The following is a 16,284-nucleotide window of genomic DNA, read 5'->3' as shown; positions in this document are numbered from 1 at the left end:
CTTATTCACTTTGATTTTTAACGGGAAAGACAGCGAGACTGTGAGGGATAGACATACATTTCTGTTAATGTTTTTGGATGGACGAATCACTGCAAAAATATATTTCCCAGAATTTCAGTAGACCAAGAAAAAATGAAAAAATGAACTGTTGAAAATTATAAGTGATATAGGAGCTTTTATACAGCTTTTTTTCTTTCTTTCTTTTTTTCTCGCTTTCATAATCATACCTGTCATGGCGCTGCTCTGAATAAGGTCTACTGGCACAACAACACATATTTTTGCATTCGTATGCGGTCTCATGCACGCGCATCCTCCGTGACGTCAGTGAGGTCTCAAGAGTATAAAAGCGCGCGAGTGGGCGGATTGATTTACAGAGTGTTTGTGTCGTTGTTGTGAAGAAAACTGAAAATGGTGCAACTTTCTAAAACTGGAGCGAGAGACTCGCTAAGAGCTGGTCATCCTCCTGCAGGTTTGCACATTTGGTCACATACGAAACCTTTTAAAGTAGCTTCTTTTAATTATTTCTTGTTTTGTTTGCGCTGTATAAGTAGTTTGAGATTTAATTAACGATGCGTTTTAAATGTAGATTATTGAATTGCATGCTATTTTTGTGAATGTAGGCCTACTTTTGCGGGTGTAGTTCGAGCAGTGTTTTTGCACTGTGCAATGGGAGGAAAACAACCATCAGCTCTTGTTTTCTTACTAACGTTAGGTGTTACAGGATGTGAGTTCAGATTACTTAGTTTCAGTTTCTACTTCTACTGTGATTTAATACGATTAGTGCACCTGACCCGATTTTATCAAGCAATGCCACCATCAGTTGATGCTGTAATATATTGGCGAAACAGATTTGGCAAATGCTCCAGTGCATATTTGTGTTTGCGATCTGGAGAACGTCAAATTAATCTATTTACAACGTGTTTTGCAGCGATGAGCAATGTAGCCAATCACAGACATAGTTGTTGATTTCTTGAACGCAATGGCCAATCAGAGACGTTTAAGTTAATCCACTCGCCGTTCAAAAATATTGTTTTTCATGCTGCTAATTCCTGTGACACACTGCGATTTCGGCGATCCTAAAAGCTCATTACAAATCTCACCGTACGACACAGATCTAATAAACTTGGGTACGACATGTTTGTAGACTGCACGATGATGACAACCATTGAATCGTAGGCTACTACGCAGTATGTAATAAATTGCGCTATCAGCAGCATGCGCTAGTGGTAAACAAAAACAGCAAGATGGCTGTATACCTTCTCTTAAAGGGATAGTTCACCCAAAAAATTACAATTATTTACTCACCGTCATGTTGTTCCAAACCTGTATGAGTTTATTTCTTCTGTTGAACACAAAAGATTATATTTGAAAAAAATGTTGGGAACCAGATAGTTGACTGCAGTATTTTTTTTCTACTATGAAAGTCAATGGGGTCCGTCAACTGTTTGATTACAACATTCTTTAAAATATCATCTTTGTGTTCAACAGAATAAACTCATACAGATTTGGAGCATGAGGGTGAGTAAATGATCATTTAAATTTTTGGATGAACTATCCCTTTAATTCACTACACAAATACAGCAAGTTTTTAAACTTTGCCTTTAGAAAACGAAGCTTCTTTTCATCACGCGTGTTTCACTTTTTAATGTTTTTAACTTATAAACTGTACAAATTTCTCAATTCCTTTTAATCTTTATTCAGAATGAATTGAGGGAGTTGCACATATTTCCACAGAGGATCTTGTGCATTTGTGAACTTAAGCAATCTAGTGACACTGTGACGTGCAAGTAGGGCCGTCATATAGCTTTAAAGGTAACAAACAGCCTGTTATGAAAACCAATGGCATTTATTTACCTGAGCGTTTCACAATCTTCAGGGCCCTTTAAAACCTCAAGCACTGAACACTCCCTCATTGTACCGTTCACTGACTTTTTTTAGACTGATGTGAGCGGGCGGCTTGTTTTATTGAGCAAATATTTGCACACTCACCCTCAGGGCCTCGATAGACCTGCCAAAATTTCAGAACAACAGGGCCAATGGACTGAGATGATGGTTGTGGACGTTTACAGGACTCAAAAAAAACTCTGATTTGTGAGGAAAAGGAAGCATCCATCTATAGGAATGAATTGGGAATGCAGATTTGTGGTGTTTATCTTGTTCCTACGTCAGAATGAAGCGTGATATATCAAAGCTTCTCATTTTTTTTTTATTTTTTTTTTTTATAAAGAAGTTTGATATGATATGGAAGTAGTTTTAAAACGACCTGTTAGTGAATAAAAGCTGTAACATTTCCTAACACGTTCACAATTTGGTGATTTCTACTGAAACTGGAATTGTGCACTTTCTCTTCAGTGAAAGCAGGAGGGAAAAGAGTCGTGAAGAAGAGCGCTGATGATAATGGAAATGTGGAAAAGGAGACCAAGAAATTTGACAAAACCAGGTACAGTATTTTCTGCCTAACAAAGTTGCTGATCTCTTTCTGACTCGGAGTTGAAGTGAAATTCAGCCTCAGTTCAGTCTCTCTGGCAGTTTGCTCAACATTTAATGAACATGTTTCATGTAAAATCTGCTGTTTTGGGCTATGATGGAATGTGCAGTGGTTTCCTAAACCCTCTGGCAGTAACATTCATATCGTGGCTGCTTTTTCTTTTACATTCTGGTCCGTAACCGAGCATTGAAAGTGGTTCATCAAATTGATGCTTGTGGCTGATGATGCATTTCGATGCATTGCTAAAAATGTTTCAGCGCTTTGCATGAAATCAAAGAACCATGCAGTTCCCTCCAGCATGCCACGTTTAGTATGATCCGTTTAGATAATCTTAATGTAATTTTGCATTACATTATCTGATTTGTTCTCCAGGTCCCTGCCGACCCCGTCCAGAATGCAGCATCTGAGTCTTCTCCTGGCTGGGCCGCTTGAGAAGGTTTGTTGCACCCTAATAACAAGACATTACTAGCATTGCATGCATCCTCCTCCAATCCCATAGTGCACTGGTGCTTTAGAAAGCCTAAGACGGCACAAACAAAGAGTTTTGAAGGTTTAAATGAGTTTATTGTAGTGGACATCATGCAGTTTCTGCGACTGTAGTTTCACAGACGCTGCTGTTTTCTGGATTTTTTTTGGTTCTGTAATTTTTAATTGGAGTGAGAGTGAAAACTAGGACATGGTCATTAATTCAATTAAGTTGAGTTTAGTCAAAATAGGATTCACTTTATGAACTCATCAACTCACTTCAGTGATTATTTCCTCTGCAAGTGTCCACATTTCTAAATGAGTGCTTGTCATCTAGTTTGGCTACTAAGATAGCAGCTACCAAATGACAGAGTTTGCCAAATCATTTTGTTTTTGTGTCTTTTGTATTTATTTTGTTTAATTTTATTATTTTAATTGTGTTATTTGTACTTGTTTGTATTGTATTTATTTTCTATTTAATTTCAAATGTATGCATTTGTTTAATTTTATTTATTTTTGTATTTGTGATGTATATAGAAATAAAATATATATTATATATATATAATATATTTTATTTCAAATGTATGCATTTCTGTTTAATTTATTAATTATTGTAGGTTTATATTTTCATATTTATGTAATATATTGATCTTTTTAAGTTTAGTTAATTTAAATATTTTATTATAATTTAGTATATATTTTTTCTATTTATTATTTCTGTATAATGTTGTTGGTATTTTGTATTTCAGGAATATATTCATATTTTATTAGTGTGCTTTTATTTATATTTTATTCATTTATAGTTGGTTTATTATTTGTTTGTAATATGTATCAAAAGTTTATTTAATTATTTTACTTTTGTTTAATAAATTTGCACTGTTTAGTAGTTTAAAACATTTATTTTTTATTTTTTTTACTTGGATTTGACCATGACATTAGCCATAGAAGCTGGAATATCTTGAGGTTGTTTTAGTCATTTGCTTAGTCACTTTATTAAAGTAAAAATACCTTTGTTTCAGAAAAGTGTCATATTTAACATGACTCTTTTGTTTTTGTTTTTTTGCTGCAGTTTGGTCATGATTTCCCAGAGACTCCAGTTTCTGTGCGACACAGCCGAGTCAGACCGGGCGCGGAGAAGCCGCATGTCCCGCGCATCCCCTGCATCCAACAGCCACGCAAGTGTTGAGCCACAATGGCCTCCGCTTCTGAGCTTCTGATCACCTGACGTGCAGAAGACGACCAGGAAGTGTGTTTGTAGGTGAATGTTGAGCATCATGGACCTGACTTGGTAGCCTTGTAACAAAGTTAGTTATGTGACTTCTCTTCAGGTTGTTTGTTGCAATCTTTGTAGCTTTTGCAGTTTTGTGCTTGCGCTGTGTGGAATATTCATTAACCCACTCTGAATTAAAGATTTTGGAAAGAGTTAGGCTTCTGCTTTACTGACGTGTTTGCTTGCCATTTAGTTGTAGCATTAATATGCATGGAGTTTCTGGAAACTATTTTTGATAATCATTGAAACAAACTGTTTTCCTACTTTTTCACAAAAGGAGACTTTTATACCAGTAAAATTCACTTTTCCAGCAAATGAAATGGTGGCTGTATTTTCTTTTCATGACCGTTAGGTGGCGGTAGAGTCATTGCTTTTAAAAGCCTATTAAATTGCATTTAGTTTAAAGGCATAACAAGGCAGCATTTTTAATTACAAAAGAAACCATTCTGAACTTAAACTTGTCATTCCTGTTGTGCATTTTAACACAGATGTACAATTAATAAGTTTCAGAATTGCATTTCTATAAAAGATTTTTTTTTTTGGTCAAGCTCACACTTATGACTTAAGGCAAGAAAAGACTTGATATTCATAAAGAGCTATAGGTATTTCTCATTGTGAAATTGATGGTGAACTTGCACAAGGATGTTAACTTTGATTATCAGCTGTGCTTTTAAGTTTTATTTCGTATTCTGTACACGACACTAACAGAAAGGAAAGTAATATTGAAGGACACAGGAAAGAGAAATGTTTTAAAATCCACCCAATGTTCACTTCATGAAACTAATTACTACTTATCTGTGAATTTATTCAAATGTACTGCATGTGTGACCCTGGATCACGTCACCAGTCTCGAGTCGCACGGGTATATTTGTGGCAATATCCAACAATACATTGTATGGGTCAAAATTATTGATTTTTCTTTTATGCCAAAAATCATTAGGATATTAAGTAAAGATCATGTTCCATGAGGATATTTTGTAAATTTCCTACCATAAATATATAAAACTTTTATTTTTGAGTGAATGCAGCACAATCGTGAACATAAATGAACATCTTTAAAGGAGATTTTCTCAATGTTTAGATTTTTTGCACTTTTGGATTTTCAAATAGTTGTATCTCGAACAAATATTGTCCCATCCTAACAAACCATACATCAATTAAAAGCTTATTTACTGTATAAATCTCAATTGAAAAAAAATTTACCCATGTGACTGGTTTTGTGGTCCAGGGTCACATATTAGGAATGAGCCTTTTAATCTTTCAATCTGACGTTTCCCATAAAGCGCGCTGGTTTACGGCTGGGTCTGATGTGATGTTTCTCAGGTCATGACATGATGCTCTCTGTGAAGAAGCGCTGCGTGTGGTGTCTTTGAGCTGTCAGTCTGATGGGCTTGGAGGAAGTCTGCGGTATATTTAAGCGTCTGATGCAGACAGCACAAAAGATCCCCCATTGAGTGTGTGAACGGGCCTGATGCCAAAAATGAGACTGGCTTTGAGTCTCGAGGAGGAGGATCAGAAACACTGTCCATCAAAGTTTAGATATGCTTCACTGAATTTGTGTTGCACCATTTGATAAAGGTTTCTTATTAAATGCATGAAATTAGTTTGAAGACAAATATAAATTGTGCTCATGTATGGATTGCAACTTAAAAAAAAAGAAGAAAAAAAAGAAGCATGCTTCATCTCATTATCGTAATGCAAATATAATAGAGAGTGAAACTCAAAATAATGCAATAAATACAATTGCATTATGGTTAATTGTCAAAATAATGTCAATACTCTCGAAATATAACTACAGGACTAAAGTTATAATTAGAATAATTCGACAAAGAATAATTGTAATATATTGTATAAATATTTTAAAATATATTTGAAACTTTCTTTTAATTTGTAATAATATTTCACAATATTACTGTTTTTACTGTATTTTATTTTTTCAAATATTTTACTTTGTGAGCAGAAGAGACTTCTTTCAAAAACATTAAAAAAAAACTCAATTATTCCTCATTTTTGACTGGTGGTGTAAATATGAATAGTCAAAAAATGGCTATATTTTCTTAATTCAAACCATGAAATAAAATATTTATATAATTTTTTTTCTTTTTCTTCAGAATAGCATATGATCCAGATGTTTTTTTGAGAGATTTGTCCATTTTCTCTTTTTCTTTACTACTTTTCCCCTCTTCTCCGCCTCCTCCCCTCCTTGATTTGAGCTAATAGAGATTGCGGCCGGTTGAATGGATATCAGGAGTTATGCGAAGGATCCCGGTTTACCTGCATGCGGATTAGAGACGCACAGGGATTATAAAGGCATTGCCTATTGCAAGAGGCTTTCAGATATCCCACAAATGAATCCCTGTTTCCATCTCTCCTTCTCCATCACAGACTGATTCTAATGCCTGATATATTTCACATCACAAGCTGTTTTGCATTCATGTATTCTTATGAAGCATATTTCAATCTCATTGTCCCCTGTGAGCCGCTTTCTAACAAAATTACATTTGTTCCAGCTTTTTATATCCCGGGTTACCCTATGCTGAGTTCAAATTACATTTTCCAATATGCAAATCCGGCTCCTGCAGGAAACCTGTATTTATGAAGCATGCTTGATTGTCAATGTCCGGAATGAAACACAACTTTAACTTTTAACAGTCTAAGAAAATAACGAGGCAAGAAAATAACTGCTGATATTACTTCTAATTCATTTGTCACACTGGAAATAGAAAATCTAATGCATTGCATTTTTATTATTATTTTATTTTATTATTATTATTATTATTATTATTATTATTTTTCTTTCTTTTTTTCTTGCAATTAATCTAATTGAAATAAGGCAAGACAAAACTTATGTGTTTACAAATTATGTTCCTAAAGAACATAAGCACAGCTATACATGAAAAGGAAATAGGGAAATAAATAAATAACAATAGCTTATATCTCAAAGTCTTCCTAAAAAATCTTCTAAAATTTCTTCATTAAACTAAATAATCTTCCACTTTTCATTTTTGAAATTCTCAAGGATATATGCGTGGATGAATAATTGAAAGAATAATTGGAATATGGAATAAATGGATTATATAGCTTTGCTGTTACAGGAATAAATTATATTTTAAAATATATTTAAAAACGTTCTTTTAATTTATTTAATATTTGACAATATTACTGTTTTTACTGTATTTTTTTTTTTTTTTTTTAATAAATGCAGCATAAGTCAACAGTTATCTTATGACTTAGGATGTATGTATTTAAGGATGTGTGTGTTACTGTAATTCCAAATGTCTTGGAATTAAACAGAAAACAATGGCTTTGTTTTAAGACAATTACATGAATGACTATAAACTTTTCCCAAAATAAAAAAAAATAAAAAATAAAAAATATGCAATGCAGTATTTTATGCACATTTTGGCAGATGTAAGAAGCATACAATGTGCATGCAGCGTATTCATTCTGATGTAAGAGTATGCTATTGCAAACACTGATGCATTTCCTATTAAAAGTTTGGAAAAGTTTGGAAACTTTTATTTTACACCAATGTTTTCTACTTTTGATGTTGCAAGCATGTAGATTCAGAAGACATCAAAGCTAATAGACGGAGTAAATGGCACAGAACTCTGATTCTGATTTCGTGGGCTCTTTCATGTGATCTAACTAACCATATGTTGAAGATCTTTCAGATGTGAGCCTCTTTAACGTTACGCATTACACAAGCTGAAGCCTTCATGTGGGAACACAACCACATCACAAATCATCTCAGTCAGCAGCTGATGACCAGCTATCATGACGGAGTCACATTCTCAGGCTGCTGCGGGGAGAACTCTCAACAGGTGTGTGTGTGTGTGTGTTGTAGATTACAGCAGGATTATCACATACACATTGAATCCTGTGTTGAATCTCATTGGGACTTGGTTTATATCCAGTATCGGAGCCGCTATAAAAACACAACTGTAATAACATACAGTATTTTCTAAAACGTTACATAATATTAATGGCAAAGAGGTTCAAATGATTGACATTTGTGTCTGATTTGTATATATTTTGTAACACATTTTCTAAGAATGCTCTAATTTACCTAAAAGTCTTCAAAATTACTATTTTAAATATATATAATCAGTATTCAACATATCAGGGAATTTTAGCTCAAAGTTCATTTTTCATCGTAAAGCTGAAACACTCAAATTCCTTTGCTGTGTGACTGTTGAATTTATTTTATTGTAATTCAGTAATTTCCTCTTCCTGACTTGAATTTTGTCCATCCCGTGTGTAAACGCTGCATATCAAAATTATACTGAAGATTAAGATGGTGCCTTAAATATTTTCCCACATTAATTTGACTTTGTGTAAAGAGTTACTGTTTTATGATGATTGGGTAGAATCGAAGTGATTTGAGAATGTTGCCTTGATAGACATTTGAGTTTTAAATTAGTTTTAAATTAGCAGTGTATTTTGCTTTTCTATAGCTCAAACATGGTGCTAGCAATGCCCAGGTAATGGGTTCCCAGGGAATGCATGATTAAAGGGGTGGTTGATTATGATTTCACTTTTCTAACTTTAGTTAGTGTGTAATGTTGCTGTTTGAGCATAAACAACATCTGCAAAGTTACAACGCTCAAAGTTCAAAGCAAAGGGAGATATTTGCTTTTAAAGAAACTACAACAAAAGGATGGTAGAGACTACACCACATTCCTCCTGGGTTAGTGACATCACCAACCCTAGAATTTACATAAACCCCGCCCCCTGAACACGATTTATAGATTATCAAGACAGAATATGCTAATCAATGACTAGAGGATAACTACACATAAGCTACATAAACTCACCAACTAACCATTCAGAAATGTCCTGTTGCTTCTACATGTTGTTCTTCTTGAGTCTCTCCATCATTGTCTGACTCCGGTTTGAACATAAAAGGCTAAAAGTTTTTGAAATGTTCAGTGCATGTCTGTGTGAGGTAAAAGGACACAAGCTGTTGAAGCTCCGCCCCCTGTGCCGGGAGCAGCAGCTCATTTGCATTTAAAGGAACAGACACAAAACGGTGCGTTTTTGCTCACCCTCAAAAATTGACAATTTTAACATGCTATATAAAAATATCTGTGGGGTATTTTGAGCTAAAACTTCACACACACACTCTGGGGACATCAGAGACTTATTTTACATCTTGTAAAAAGAGCATTATACCACCCCTTTAAAAAAAGAGAAGAAGTGTAGTTTGAATGCAATAAGTAGCTTTGGATAAAAGCGTCTACCAAACGCACTAATGTGTGTGTATATAGGCTATATATATATATATGTGTGTGTGTGTGTGTGTGTGTGTGTGTGTGTGTGTGTGACTAAACAAAACTGTGTTTAACAAAACTGTAAAAGTAAATGTATCGTTTTTTATGTAATATAATTTTTATAGTGCAAGGTAACTTCATTCACAGGTTTTGTACCACAGCACATGATGTGTGCAATACCTCTCTGTACCGTAGGGTGTCAGCATTCAGTTAGCACCCAAACATTTAAATGAACATCACACACACACACACACACACACAGACACACACACACACACACACACACACACACACACACACACACACACACACACACACACACACACACACACACACACACACACACACACACACACACACACACACACACACACACACACACACACACACACACACACACACACACACGGGCTAACAGCATATCCAGTTCACTTTGAATTGTAATTACAACCTCTCATTATTATAAACATCTGCAGGACATCTGCTGTGGAGATCTGGGTCTATTTTAGACTCACCACATGAGTGTTTCCCCACAAGATCCTGCAAAATGCAAAGGTCAAACTGCATTAAAGACTTCATCACATTCACATCCACTGCCAGCCAGAACCTCTGGAACAGCAGTTAAACATGTCAGAGGAATTCTCTACACAAGCATTTTTCCTGTGGTAAATCTTGCCTTTCAGATGCTTCTGGTTCATTTCAGGCTGACTAAACATTTTCCAGAAAACAAGGTTTCAAGAATGAATCCTCCACTTTGCATTGTGATAAAATCACTGTAATACACTGCCTCTTGTGGTGCTTTGGTTTAGGACTTTCTCATTAACGTTCAGTAAAGTTGTTTGAGATGTGAGAGACTGTTTTAATAGCTCAAAAACCAGACTTAAGGCAACACTAAAGGCAAACCCGTTGTTTTTTCATGCACTGGTGAATTTCAAAGTTTTAGGCTATTTTGCTTCCACAACTCTTTCTGTCAGACAGACTATGGAAAGAAAACATGCAAAATACACATTCAAGTGTTTATTTTAATGCACTATTTGCATCTAGATTTCAATTTCAATATAAAGGCTGTGAGTTTTGTTCTCATAAATCTCCTCATCATAACCCTTACATATAGGCCTACACCAAACTTTACTTTGATCCCTTTATTCTGAAGGGTTTTACAGAGAGCTCTGTTCATATATCCAGTCCAGAAAAGTCTTAATGCACTGTGATTAATCAACTGGGGAAGATTGATATTAGTCACAATTTTACCCTGTGCAGTTTTTAATCAACAAAATGCAATTTTGATAACTGAAAATTGTAAGATTTACGGGTTCTCAGAGATACCAATCACACTTCTGAATAGTGCATGATTACTTTGTGATGATTAAAACCTCAATAATATCAGCTTACCGGGTTTGAGGAACATATTAAAAAGAAAAAGATGGGAAAATAACAGATTAACTTTGAAATTACTTGGCCTATTACTTTTAAACAAGAGCCCAAACAAATATCAATTGAGGTGTTATATTGTTTTCTGTTTATTATGTGCTAAAAAGCTTATGACAGTCCATAGCCCATACAGTTTTATTATAATGCCCTCCAATTGGGGCATGTTGTCACGAAAGTCTAACATGGTTTATTGAGCTTGATTATTATACCATTTTTTTTTTACTGAGCAATAATTGTGTAAATGATCAGTAGTTTTTTTGTAATTAAAGGTCATTATGAATTAAAGTGTAGGCTAATCATTTGTAATTAGTTTTTAAAAATTACTTTAAAATTATAAATGCAAATTATAAATTAGATAACTTTTGTCATCGGCTCTAGCATTACCTCAACACTTAAGACACCTCACTATCGAGAAAAGCCCTCTTGATAGTAAACATACTTTTACTTTTTACTTTTGACGTCGTGATTACCTCAGTGCGCGCGCTCAGTGAGGGAGGAGCCGTGCGCGCGCTTCCAACTGTCTGTGAGAGTGTGAGAGAGAAGAAGAAGCGGCTCAAAACTTTTCCCCGACGGATAATTCATGACATAAATCAGGTAATGTAGCATTTACATCTTCAGAGTTGGCCGGTGGATATTAATGAAGTGTTTAAAGTGTTCCCACATCATTTTCAAAGTCTCGTGAGTTAAGTTGGAGTTTGATATATAACGTTACATTTGTTTCGCTCGCGCTTCTCTATCTCAGATTAAACGGGAATATGCCGGGGCTTGTCCTATTCTCTGTTGTGTGAAACCGGTGTGTGTGTGTGGTTTATGAACTGTTTAAATGTTGGCTGAAATCTCTTTTACACATTTAAGTTAGTTGGATTATTGGCGTCTCCTGCTGGGATTATCTACTCTTATAATGGGAATTCACGAACTTGTGCGTCGCAGAAATTCACTTTCGGATATTTGGAGTGTGGTGGGAAGCATTATTACATTTATTATGAATATAATCTCTCCATGGGTTCATAATGTGCTTTTCCACATAGTTTATTAGTGTTTTGATATAGATACCGTTCTCAGAATCCCTTCCTATTCACATTAGTAACGTTATCAGTCCAACAACGGTTGACAGATGATTGACACTTCAATGTAGTTAATCGTTGTTGTTTCAAACAAAACTTTTCATCTAAATGGTTGTGTTTAAAGTATAAATGTTTTACATTTGTTTAGCATACAAAACAGTAGTGAATATAAATAGACCAGATAGAAAAAGCTTCTAACACAGTTTTGATGACTTTATTATTCTAAATTGTGGACATTTTTCCTAAAAATTTATAAGTTGGTTTAGACTAGTAAGTGTACTTAATAATAATAATTATGTAAGGATGCACCGATATGAAAGCCGATAACCGATATATTGGCTGATAAATCTAAATCCAAATTTGTATATAATTTTTGAGAGCAAAAATAAAAGACCGACTATTAAAAGCCATGTCCTAAGCACACAATTATATATAATGTTATCATTATATAATTGTATGTAGCCTATATGACAGACCTGCGCTAAGTTGCACTTAACCATATTATTGAAGTGATTCAATCATATTTCAAGCAATTCAAAACCCATCACGATGAACAGTGTGCATCTGAAGTGTCTCATCTTAAGGAAATAGTCCATTATTTATCAGCTTTAATATATCGGCCAAATTTTCTTATTGGGCCGATAACGATAACATTAAAAATGAACATATATCTGCCGATACCGATATGGTGGCCGATATATTGTGCATCCCTAATATTTTATTTAGAGCACTTTTTAGGGTACTCAAAGATACTTAACTTGCGGTTGAATCTCATGTCCAGGTCACATTTTGGCCTAAAATCTAAAGGAAAAATATATTACTTTTATGTACAATTAATATGATACCTATTTTATTTTTTATTTTTTTAGGTCTGTTAGGTCAAAATGGCCCACAACTCATGGCAGTTTAAACTAGGATCATATAGAGAGGCAGAAATCGTGATCATGATACTTAACTTGCGGTTGAATCTCATGTCCAGGTCACATTTTGGCCTAAAATCAAAAGGGTTTGTAATGAGTTTTAATGCTGAGTCATAATGTGTGCTGTTGAAAGAGGGCACTCCTTTTCCTAGCCTTAGGAAAGCTTTCCATGGATTTACTATACAGAGTTCCCACGGTCATGAAAAACCAGGACATTTAAAAATTGTGATTTAAAACTTAAAAAATCTCAAAAAGTAATGTGAATATTTCAGGAATGGACTCTACATTATACATAGTTATGCACAGCTCTTGTCTTTTAAAAAAAAATGTTGAATGCAATCTCTGTACAGTGATTATTCTCTGTTAATCACAAACGACTGTAAAAGTCATTGGTCAGAAAGTGTGGGTACCCCGTTTCATGGTTCATAGCCAGCTGGCCAATAACAGGTGCTGGTACCACATGTAAACACATGCAGTAGTTGATACAAACGGGCATGAAAAGACCTGGATGTCTTGAGCCCATGTCTTCACAATATGTCCTTTATATGCTGCACATCTGCACATGTGCTCGGCGCTATAGAGGATCCACTGGAATGATTCGGAAAGTTTGTGTGACTCACAATACGACACACCTGTAGAGATTTAGGTTCAAAAGTCATCCTTCTATCTCTGTTTGGCTTTGTTTAATAAAGCTGCGAGGCACAAATGCACTTTGAAGCTTAAAACAAATGTCGGAAAATTAGTTTTTTTTCTCTCTCACACAGCGCTAATGGTTCTGCGGTGCCAACTGGAATGAAAGCGACATTTCTTAATTGCCCTCACCGGCTCCATCCGCACCATCAGGGACTGGTTGTCAGGCTGTAGATCATGATGGGACGTTTTTATGGTCCTGGGGTGACTCTGGTGGCCTGCAGGGAAACACTCATTTAATAACATTGTGCTAGTGGCCAGGGAGAGGGTTGTGTTACGTCCAAAACAAAAGCTGTGTTGTGTGTCTGTTTCAGCAGGGCACTCAGATGCTGTCAGGCTGGAAATAATAAACTAATTCTAGTGCTTTGTGGGAGGTCGAAACGCTTTAAATGATCTGTATTTCCGAGCACAGATTATGTTTATCTCGATTGTGGTTCTAAAGGATTCTAATAGGGCTGTGACGGTGGCAGTTTTTTTTTGAATGGATCAGTAAATAATATTACCTTAAAGGGGTCATATAATGGTACATGCACTTTTACAAGTTGATTGGACTGAAATGTGTGTTGGCAGTGCCTGTACACAACCATCATATAATGATAAAAAGTCCATCCAGTGGTCTTTTTTTAATCTCCTTATATGTTTTCCCCCGTCTCAAATCGAGCCGTCTGACCGTGTGACGTCACACGGTCGGACGCCCCTCCCACAATTGTTAATTGACAGCAACGTTTCAACACAGACCCGCCCTGAGCGAGCTGTCATCATAGTCCGCGCGGACATGGTTGATACGCTGGAGCAGAATGGCGTCTAAGCGATTGTGGTGTTCTGTTCTTGGGTGTAATAACGAATAGAGATGCACCGATTACAATTTTCTGGGCCGATTCCGATTTCCGATTTTTCAGTGAGTTTGACCTGCCGATACCGATTTTAGCCGATTCCGATTTCATTTTTTCTGACCACTTTACAGCACACACAAATATTTATTTTATATCTTTTCTGTAATAGAACATTTTACAATTTGCATAGTACATATTTTTTTTTAACAGATAAATGCTATAAAATAGAACTATATAAATGACTCCAGGTGTGGGTAATTCACACACATCTAAAGTGCAGTGTTATGGAAGAACCATTTCCTTTTCACATTCAATATCCAATAATTTTTTTATACATGTATTTAGCAAACTAAACGTCTGTATGAAAACCGGGAATGGCGATAAAATAATATATACATAACAAATTAAATAAATATAGCCTTGCAGTATAAAGATATTTCTCAAAGCACACACACACAGGCCTATTGCAATCACTTGTACAAACTGAATAATAAAACAAGTTTAAATGGGTACATTTTCTATAAATATTAGTCTTCGTTTTCTTTTCTGACATTGCCTACTCCAGTTCTTGTTAAAACACGCACATTCTGTGTATTTTGGGCACTTTTTTGTGAAACCCTATTTAGGCTATTTTGTCCATCAAAAGTGTGCTTTCCCTTTAATTGAGCGTGAGCAGTGCAGCAAATAGACTCGGCGCCGAAACACGCGCTTCACTGCTCGCGACGCTCCTGCTTGACGCTCACGCGCTGCTCCCGCTCCCGTTGTGATTAACATGCACGCCCAAAAAAAATACGCGCTTGCGGTCTGAACGGACGTAATTCACGAGGTTTCCTACATGTGTGTTCCTCGTGCACGTGTGATGCTGATGTTGCGCGATGTTAATCATGCGGCGCCCGAGTGCATTTGACCGGCATAAAATCGGTATTTGTCAGACTGACCGGCCGGTCGCCGGTCACGGCCGATCACGTGAAAATCGGCCAATTCCGGTCACCAGCCGATCAATCGGTGCATCTCTAATAACGAACACAGCAGTCATTTTGATGTTCCTAAATCCGTACAGTTGAAGACGCAGTGGCTGAGTTTGTTTTCGAAGGGAATATTCCCCACGATCAATGTCGATGCATTCATGTTTGCGCGAATCATTTCTCACCAGACTGCTTTATAAACGAGGGTCAGTATAAAGCTGGTTTTGCTAAGAAGCTGCTCCTGAAAAAAGGATCGGTACCAACTATTCGTGTTCCTGCTGCACCTCCTGAAGAAGAAGCGAGTGTAACTTTTTATTAACCTTTATATTAATCTTTGCAAATCACTTGCACGCTTCACGATAAATGCGGCTGTTTACACTCAGAGTACATTACGGCATGTTTTCTATGTACAACGTTCTCAATATAATTCATAATGCCAAGTTTATAATGAACAACGCGTTATGGTTATTGTGTTATTACAAATTGTGTACGCAGTACGCACAGAACTGAGGGGCGGGGTGAGCAAAGCTCATTATCATTTAAAGACACATGCACTTGCTGAAAACAGAGCTGTTTTTGACCAGGTAAAATTAGAGTTTTCTTACAATACTACTAATGAGAATTTTTAATTAAAGTATATTACAAACTTTTCATTTAGACCCTAAAGAATCATAATAACAATGGCATTATATGACCCCTTTAAATAATATAATAAAGTTAAATATTTAACACACACAGACGCGTGATATAGCCTAAGCCTTCCGCTCTGCGCTTTGAGAGGGATCAGGGATGTGAGACACGAGCAGAAAGCTTTTTGTATATCTTCATGTTTTCTACTTGTTGTAAAAGGTCTGAAGAGCAAATTTTATCTTCCACAAGGTCAAG

At 35.8% G+C, this 16,284-nt stretch overlaps 2 protein-coding genes across 2 annotated transcripts in view; both read left to right on the top strand.

Moving 5' to 3' along the window:
- The first annotated feature begins 310 nt into the window (after positions 1-310).
- On the top strand, positions 311-4,375 carry dap1b (death associated protein 1b). Its single transcript, XM_082174829.1, has 4 exons — positions 311-469; positions 2,353-2,440; positions 2,861-2,924; positions 4,023-4,375. Exons 1-4 carry the CDS (start codon positions 409-411, stop codon positions 4,137-4,139), a joined length of 330 nt encoding a protein of 109 aa, XP_082030955.1. The 5' UTR covers positions 311-408; the 3' UTR covers positions 4,140-4,375.
- A 7,011-nt stretch (positions 4,376-11,386) lies between these two features.
- The window catches only part of tanc1b (tetratricopeptide repeat, ankyrin repeat and coiled-coil containing 1b), a 196,495-nt gene continuing 191,597 nt past the window's right edge, over positions 11,387-16,284 (top strand). Inside the window, exon 1 of the mRNA XM_082174598.1 lies at positions 11,387-11,521. The gene's annotated coding sequence lies outside the window, so the exon portion shown is untranslated. The remainder of the gene's footprint in view (positions 11,522-16,284) is intronic.

Source organism: Leuciscus leuciscus (assembly GCF_965113295.1).
Source record: "Leuciscus leuciscus genome assembly, chromosome: 7".
Lineage (NCBI taxonomy): Eukaryota > Metazoa > Chordata > Actinopteri > Cypriniformes > Leuciscidae > Leuciscus > Leuciscus leuciscus.
Note: the sequence above shows the minus strand (reverse complement) of the source record. Positions and strands in the feature narration are given on the sequence as shown.